The sequence below is a fragment of the Botryllus schlosseri genome, unplaced genomic scaffold (genome assembly GCF_051294905.1).
Source record: "Botryllus schlosseri isolate E-star unplaced genomic scaffold, Bs_hap1 Bs93a, whole genome shotgun sequence".
Classification (NCBI taxonomy): domain Eukaryota; kingdom Metazoa; phylum Chordata; class Ascidiacea; order Stolidobranchia; family Styelidae; genus Botryllus; species Botryllus schlosseri.
In genome coordinates this window covers 26,826-35,643 of record NW_027648702.1, presented here as the reverse complement: position 1 = coordinate 35,643, position 8,818 = coordinate 26,826, and the positions used below count along the sequence as shown (strand labels likewise).

Genomic DNA, 8,818 nt, shown 5'->3' with positions numbered 1-8,818 from the left:
ACAGATTTATATTTGCATCCTCATCTAAGAATCTACACAGCCGCCTTTCATCCCAAATTTTACCAAATTGCTTGTTGAGGACGGCCAGCGTAAAAAATCTTGTCAATGTTTCTGATGCGTGTATATAATTATTTGAATAATTTTTATTATATACATAGATATCATCTCCATAATTCCTCGGTCCCTATATAATTAAATAAAAATATTGCGCTTAAGCTAATCATCCAAATTTAATATAGTGCGGCCCGCGAATGGATTCAGATGTTGAATGCGGCCCGCGTGATGAAAAGTTTGCCCAACCCTGTGCTAAACAGAATAGATGAATGTGTGTTAACAAAGTAGCGCGTAACCAATATCCATTCACCACAGACCCGCCAACCGACGTGAATATTACCGGAGAAAGAGTGATTCGTGAGGGTTACAGCCTTTTTCTGACGTGTGACGCTCCGGCTTACCCCAAGAGTACATATATTTTGAAACTCGCAGGTAATCATTTATTTCTTTTGATGGCGTGTCATTTATTATCAAAACAAGACCCCGATAGATTATCCGGTTAGCCCAGTGGTTTCCAACCTTTTTCTTATCGTGGACCCCTTGACCGACATTTGAGCTAAAATTCCACCCTTATGAAAATGTTACCTGAAAGTAAAAAAAGGTACTCTTTAATGCACAACCATTATTCTTGACGAAGCATGGCCAAACTTAGTCAGATATGTTCGAACCATGTTAAATGCGGTCCGCATTACACTTTGGCAAAGTACAGCTAAATTTGCCCTGTTTTTTACCGATCGGGTAGCAGCTGACGAAAAATATATCACCAACTCTGCTTGCTATGGCCTTGAGGTGAATCGATGAATTTGGTATGTTTTTCTCGTTAGCTCCTCTGTTGGCTGAAAACGGTAAACATTTTCACCAGTAGCCTTGTGCTGAATTTGGCTCGACTTTCCCAGCTTAGAAGCAATTTGGTCGAGAGGCTGTCACCGCCCAGCGAAATCGTCTCTCGAGCCTCACTTTATCAGGGGGTGTAATATCTACGGAAGGCATTTATACATAGGCCTACACCTACCCCTAAAATCCACCAACGAATCATACAATTGTAAATAACTAGTTTTCATACTTAACAGTTCTACCATAAAAATATAAAAACCTTGTAAATCCAGTGTATCTGCCGATACAATCCTAATGATATATTCCCCCTAAAAATCTCAAAATTCCCCCTAAGGGGAGAATCCCCCCGCGGCTGGAACCACTGCGTTAGCCGATAATCTCGAGTCGATACTTTGATATGAATATCGGTATCGACCATTAGAAGTGAAAATATCGACAATTTTCTTGACATGGGGCTATAGGTTAACTACGCCCTCAGCGATAAGAGCGTATATTCACCCCAAAAGGGTAGTACGTGAAAAAAGAAACTATCTCAGAATTATATTGTGGCCGTAAATCCTATACGTGTCCACGCGCATACCGTCATACGTTTCTATTTGCATGCATGCCTTGGATTAAAATGTTGTACTGGATTTATACCGCGGTATATAGTCTGAGGCACGTTCTGGTTTCGTGCGACATGGGTGTATCTGTATATTCACATTCACACACTCTTGTTCGCTGCTAACATTGTAGAAAGTCTGCGATTGATAAACTGGGAAGACTGATCTATTTCTGATAGCTTACAGGAATAGGTGGTCAACGTAGCCATTGTGTGTACTCATGTAAAAGTAGAAAATAATATCGTGAACTCCTACTCCGACAAGTACCGGTATAGATACAGGGATTTCAAAGTAAGTAAACAAGTTAGTCCTCTTGGCCCAGAAAATCTGAAAAATTGTCTGCCAGAAGTAGAAATAGTCTATCTATCATGACTACTTGAGTCATTAGTACAAGTAGAGGAATCCTACTGGATTAGTCTGAAAAAGTAGACGTGCTTCGGAACCTATCACCATCCTCTTACAGGTTTTCAGATACACCCTTTCCAGTGTATTTCACATCATTGTCCAACAGGGTCGCTAAAAAATGACTTTTCTTCAGTTTTTTACTGCTATTAGCTGAAATTGTTATGTTGGCTAAAACAACGCTGCACACAAAATTTGGCTCAATTCTGACCAGTATAGAAATGAAGCTACATGAGTTTGGCTACCTCCGCCTATATGACATCAATATCATCGAGACCTGTTTATGATTTTAGTGTGTATGGCGTGCCCAAGAACCCGTATTAAAATTGTGCCGATTTGACAGAATGCATAAAGAGTTGAGATATTTCGATTCTATTCACTTGTGGTATTCTATGGAGTTTCGTAGAACGACGTATACAACGCGATTTCCTAAAAGGTCCATCTCTTTTGCGTTGCTTCAGACCGAACGCGTAATATACACATTTGGATTTTCTCTCATCACATGAACAATATGTTCAGTGTTCACACCACGCGATAAAGCGAATCAGTACTCCACATTAGACTTGCAAATCTTTCTCACACTCATAATAGTATATTAACGGCAACTATACTCGGTGACATACTGCAGGTTTCGATGTGATCAGCAGGCCAATAATAAATCGCGCATAGCACTCACATCAGAGTAATAATTGGCTTCAGGTGTTTGGTGGGTACGCCGTTTTCATTACGATGGAAGCATGTGAACCGAATTGCAGTCGTTATAGTTGGTGACCGAGCGGTAAAAATATGGTTGTGTGTAATCTCTCTGTCTCTCTGTGTGTGTGTGTACGACTGTGAAGCTATAATCTACTCTACGATATCATCCCCGTGCTTCACTTGTTAGGATTCGTGCTTAGCATTTTCGAGACGCATTACGACTGAATTTGCAATCTCGCTTGTTTTACACACCGGTATATGCGTGTGTTGCGACAATGATCATTGGATGATCATGATCAACCTTCGAAAATGGATGAACACGTGTTTTGAGTTTATGTTAACAACTCACGAGTGTGCACTTGACAGTTAGTTTACTCACACACGTCAATAATAGAGATTTTCGCGGCGCAGGGAAGATGTTGTTTAAATCTTTATAAACCAATTCACATGGCATACAATCCTCACCGCTTCGAACTCCGGAAAGTCAATTTGGTAAACTCAATCACCAGATCTCGATAATCACCTGAAGCAATAAACCAAAACCGACGAACGAATAATATATAACTTCAACTATGCCTACATGTCGATACACCGTCAATACGAAAAGTTACAATGTGTGTGATGTTACAAATTCCGCGTGTTCCACTGTGGCTCAGCTCATTCATACAAAGTATTTGAAGAAATTGTTGCTTGTGCAGTTATGGTGTGAAAACTGGATGTAAATACAGCTTGATAGATTCTACCTCGTTCTGGAAGTATATTGATTCTATCATCATGTATGCTAGAGGTCACCGACATTAATACGAAACAATTGTAATTGTACAAATGTTTTACAGTCGATAGTTTACTGTCTGTAATATTTACACAACAAGGTTGCAGCCCAAGCGATTACCGCATTGCCATGAGAGTTAATTATGATTTCACCGATGTTGTGCAACATAATATATTGAAAATTAATTTTAACGAGCTGCAACCTTGCATCGCGAGATCAATAAAATCGATTTTGTAAATTCAATCTGGCGAATAGTTGGCGGAAGACTTGTAGATCTACAACGCAAACAGTCATATTTGTCCATCTTGATACATCGTTATTCGCAGGGCTTTGGAGCAGCCGTAAATTTAAACTGCTCCAGCTCCGGCTCCGGAGCTTTCTTCTATCATACATTAGCTCCGGCTCCAGCTCCGGAGCCGCATTATTACCACTGCTCCGGCTCCAGCTCCGGCTCCGGCTCAGAAATTATCGAATGGGTCTGTCTATATCAGGGGTAGCCAACCCGCGGGCCAAATGTGGCCCGCGAGAGGGTTTTGTGTGACCCACGAGGTAATTTCCTATTATATTATCGAAAATGAATAGCTCAGATTGTGAACTTGCAATGCCAACCAAAAATTACAATTCTGGCTGCGACACGTGGGATGCTGATGACTAAATTATCAGTTCCGACGCATTGGCAGATCCAGGGTCCAGTCACATTTTCAGTAGATCGTCGTACATCACAATAATAAACTATCAGTCAATCGTCGTACATCACAATAATAAACTAAAGTAGTAGCGAAATTTCTCTTCACGCTTCGCGTGTTTAATTGTCACACGATTTCTTGCTTGGTAGCCTATAGCCCCTACCGAAAATGTAAAAAACGCCTAATTTGCCCGATTGAGTCTAACTGTATTCGCAATTACGGGGGAAAGTCTTTTTGCGTTTGCGCTCGCATAAAGATCGTCGACGGTGAAATGTAGGCACAAAACGATTGTCGCATATTATGGAGACCTTCGATATCGATGTGGCCGGGCGCCGAATAGTCGTGTCCTTGCAAACTGAGCCTAGCGGGCGGTATGCAGTAGACCCGAAATATACTCAAGTAATAATATTATTGACCTACTTTATTTGTAAACATTGAAAATTTTACCCGCATGGCGCGGCTAGTGGACCGCGCACTCGTTCGTCAATTGCATGTGCCCTTTAGCCGAAAAGGTTGGCCATTCTTGATCTATATAGATTACTTATCTACGCATAGGTTAGTTATCTATGGTAATTTAGAGTCTGTCAGCCGTCAGTAACATCCGATGTAGCAACGAAGACATAGGTGCCGCCGTGCCAGCTTGTGACGTCATAATGAATACTTGTCAATTGTCGATAACATCATAGTTGCACTAGAACGCACTTTACTCTATCTATGCCATTGCAGTGCACAGCATTAAAATTGAGGCCTGCTGTTCAATTATGATAAATCAGAAGATGTGGTTGTTGCATATATAATAGTATCTTATGAAATACGTCGGAGCCGGAGCTACTCCTCAAATACCGGGCTCCAGCTCCGGCTCCGGCTCCGGCTGAATTTTATGTGGAGCTCCGGCTCCGGCTCCAGCTCCGGTGAAAATGCACGGCTCCGGGGCTCCGGCTCCGGGCTCCGGCTCCGGCTCCAAAGCCCTGGTTATTCGAGCAAATTTAACAGTGATGCTATCGATACAGTGAACAGCTCAAGGGGGATAGATTCACAGTCAAATGAGCCGAAAAAAGACTCAAGTTCAAGAAGACATGCCATTATGAAATGTATGAAATTTACTGTGTGGGCGCAAATAACCACGATGTTGCAAGCGCCAATTATATGCGTTAATAAAAACAACGACAACAACAACCAGCGGACGATTACACTACTCTCCTGAGTTTCAGGACTGAGGGTTTCATCGTCTGCGAGGAACACGGACAGATATTGCGAGACGCTTGGGAAGAAGACCATGTCCACGTCGCGGAGAGAGAGAGGAAGAAGCGCGAAGAACGCATCTTCGGAAGGTGGAAGCTGCTAATCAAAGGCACTCTGGCGAAGGAGCGTATCAAACGGAAATATGTGAAGAAAGACCTGGTCGGCGGAGTCAGAAGCCGGAATTTTTGTAATTATACAATCGAAATGTATACTCGTTGGAATGAACCCGAATATTTTCAGCTGACGCTAGCCGTCAGCAACTAGTAGAGAATTGGAAGAGACATAGCATAAAATTTTGAATATCGGCGGTGAAGAGATCGCAATGTACAGCAGTCGACTCCAAGGCACACAAATGAAAGTGTGAACGGCCTCTGTCGTCTTGATAATTTTTTGCACAAACAGGATTAGCCAAGAAATGTTTGCCAATATCGGAGTTCACGGCTTTCGCCCGTTCACACTTTCATTTGTGTGTCTTGGAGACGAATTCTATCAAAATACGCCTATAAAGTCTGTACCAACAGAAGTTTGTGTATGATCTAAAAATAGTATATTAGGCTTAACCAATCTCTTTGCCCCGATAAGTCAAAATTTCATGCCGATGACATCATATTTTGTGATACGATTGTTGATATACAATGTTCATTCCAATTCTCTACTAGTAGCTGACGAGTGTCAGTCGAAAATATTTGGGTTTATTTCAATATGAATATACTATTCAACCACCCGAGGAAGTAGTGCAAGTGGTGAAACCTACTTCAGAACTCTGAAAAAGTAGGAGTACGATGTTACTGACCACTCTGAAATGTCCCGAAAGCCTTTTCCATTTTTACAAGTCCTCGGCTTCAGTTCCTGACCTCCCTCCCCATGGTCTGCCATATTGATAACGTATATTAACAGGAAGTTGACGATGCTACCAGCAGTTCCACTGTCAACACTGGGTCCGCTTGGCAATCGAAGTGTCTTCAACAAGCACGTGAGAAGTCGAAACCGAGGAGACGCGGGCTCAAATCCAAGAAGGAAGAACAAAAACTTCCAGTTGAGCGGGAGACCATGCAACCGTGCAAAATCGTCACATATTGTGCTTTTTTTCAATCGCAAATGCTTTGCGTGTATATAGCTTGCACTTCCTTCCTATTAGGTTATGACTTAAGAACATGCTGGACATTTGTGAGTCTTTGGATGTATCTTATGAATTGCGCCATAAGGAGGTGTCCCTTGGTACCAGCTTACTTTTGAGATGTCCTATGTCCATCTAACTGGAGTTTAAGGAGTCTTGATGTGGTATGTTGAATGACGTTGTTATGATCTTCATTCAAGGTTGTTAGCTTACAAACTACCTGTATGGAAGCTAATATTGTCAAATATGTGCTGCATCATTGCGTTGCATCTTGCGGAACTCGCCATGTAGTTCACTTCAACGTCATGCTGCATTCCGATACCTGACACACTGCCAACTTACTGTGAAGGACCTTTGAGCTTTCCCTTGTGACCGTATTCTTACTGACAAATCATTACCTTGTTTATTTTTTCAATGCATATTTTGGTAAACAATAAATCATGTTCCTAAAAGATCGGGAGAAAATGGATACAGTCAGTCTCAGACATGCAACAGAGTATGCAAATTTACTCAATACAGGTACTCTAAGCACTCGGGAAACCAACTATACATGAACTGAACTCCCAAATATGCTGCTGTGTTACTTAATGCAGGCCTATCGCAATGCTCAGGAACTGGTGCGTTTACTGGAAAATGTATCGGAATATCTATTTCACAAGATGTAGGTTATGCACTTCTTGAACTCATGAGCATGTATGGTGCAATGCATAGGGACAGATACTTGAATTTGACGGTCTCTAGGCACAAAACAGCAGCAGTAGGTTATGCACTTCTTGAACTCATGAGCATGTATGGTGCAATGCATAGGGACAGAGATACTTGAATCTGACGGTCTCTAGGCACAAGACAGCAGCATTGTGTTATGTATCATTAGTGGACTTGTCATAGTTTAACAATTTAGTATGAAGTTCTCCCTTTGCGACAGGATGGTCTGGTATTGACAAGTCTGGTCTGTAAATCAAGTGCACGGTTTGTGCTCCGGCGGCCATGCAGAAAAAACCAGTAACGGCGTATCGCAATAAAAAAAATAATGATACTCTGTAAGGCATGGCTCAAGCTGTGGTGTCCTCCGATTTGGCTTGGTTCAATTTTTCTTGGTATCGTTGATTTGCTTGATTTCTGATGTTGTTGCAAGACAAGAGTTAGTGCTAGTGATCTTACTTTTATCCAGGTAGGCTTTAATTATAAATTTACAACGATAGTACGATGTAAGAGACCGAGATACCCACTAACTGTTGCGAAGCTTTAATTGCTTATGACCTGTGAACTCTCATTTCGTATTTCTGTTCCTCTCATTTGGTGATTGGGTCAATGATTATTTGATTGTTGGGTTAAGACGTAGTGTATAAATGCGTTTGTGTGTTAGCTAGTGCTTGCTGTTAATTTGCCTGTGTTGTCTACGCTGGATGCTACTTGCTGCTGTAAGAACAGATTATCTGCTTCTGTGAAATATATTTAATTCGATTGAAGATATATCTCAAGCCTCGACGGATCAGGTCAAGATAGATCGTTCATCAAAGGTTATGCGCCCTTGTTAATCTCGTGTCTACAGCCACAATGTCAGCAATTTCAAGCCTAGATAAACTGAAATGCGGTAAAAACAGTAATTGGACGTCATGGAAAGTCCAAGTGAAAGGCCTCCTCATGGCGAATGAGTTGTGGAATAGTGTTATGGGCACTGACACCGCAGAAGGAGCTGCCTCTAGAAAAATGAAAGCCGCAGGAATTCTGCTCTGTAACTTGAGTGGATCGGTGTTACCAACGATACCTGAAGATCACCATGATGATCCCAAGGAAATTTGGAATGACTTGAAAGCGAAGTTTGAACCACAGAATGCTACGCTTTATCTCACATTGAAGATGGAGATAGATACGTTACCGACATTCACGGAAAAGAACGTCCTTGAGAAAATTGAGGAATGTCAAATGCTATTTCAAAGGATGGCGAGCTTGGGTCGTGTCGTTGCCGAGACCGACCAAGTTTTCGAAGTGATCAAGCACTTGCCTCCTAGTCTTGATGTAACTCGAAGCTATATTCTGAATGAGATACAGAACAAGCCGAGATTTTCGTTGAATGATTTGTTACTGCGCGTACAAACTGATCTATCGATTCGACCGAAAGAGTCTGTACAGGCGTACCACGCAAGAAACAATGCAAGACGAAAGAGTGGAAAACCGAAATTTAATGGAAATTGTGATCATTGCGGAAAGTATGGTCATAAGATGTCAGACTGTTGGAATCGTCCTGCAAATAATGAAGAACGTGAAGAAAAACGCGTGTCTTGTGAACGTGGAAAAGGAAGTGAATTCAGGAAACACCGAGAAAGTAGACAACGTCAAAGTGCTAACTATGTCGACGACGAAAACGGCAATAGTCGCGCACGAGCATCTCGTACTAAGAAATCATCGAAGC

The 8,818-nt window shown here is 41.8% G+C and overlaps 1 protein-coding gene across 1 annotated transcript; it reads left to right on the top strand.

The window, feature by feature from the left end:
• Window positions 1-323: 323 nt before the first annotated feature.
• Window positions 324-6,857, top strand: LOC145432694 (uncharacterized). The gene is made up of 3 exons (XM_080309526.1): window positions 324-486; window positions 5,227-5,447; window positions 6,186-6,857. Exons 1-3 carry the CDS (start codon window positions 324-326, stop codon window positions 6,522-6,524), a joined length of 723 nt encoding a protein of 240 aa, XP_080165652.1. The 3' UTR covers window positions 6,525-6,857.
• The last annotated feature ends 1,961 nt before the right edge of the window (window positions 6,858-8,818 follow it).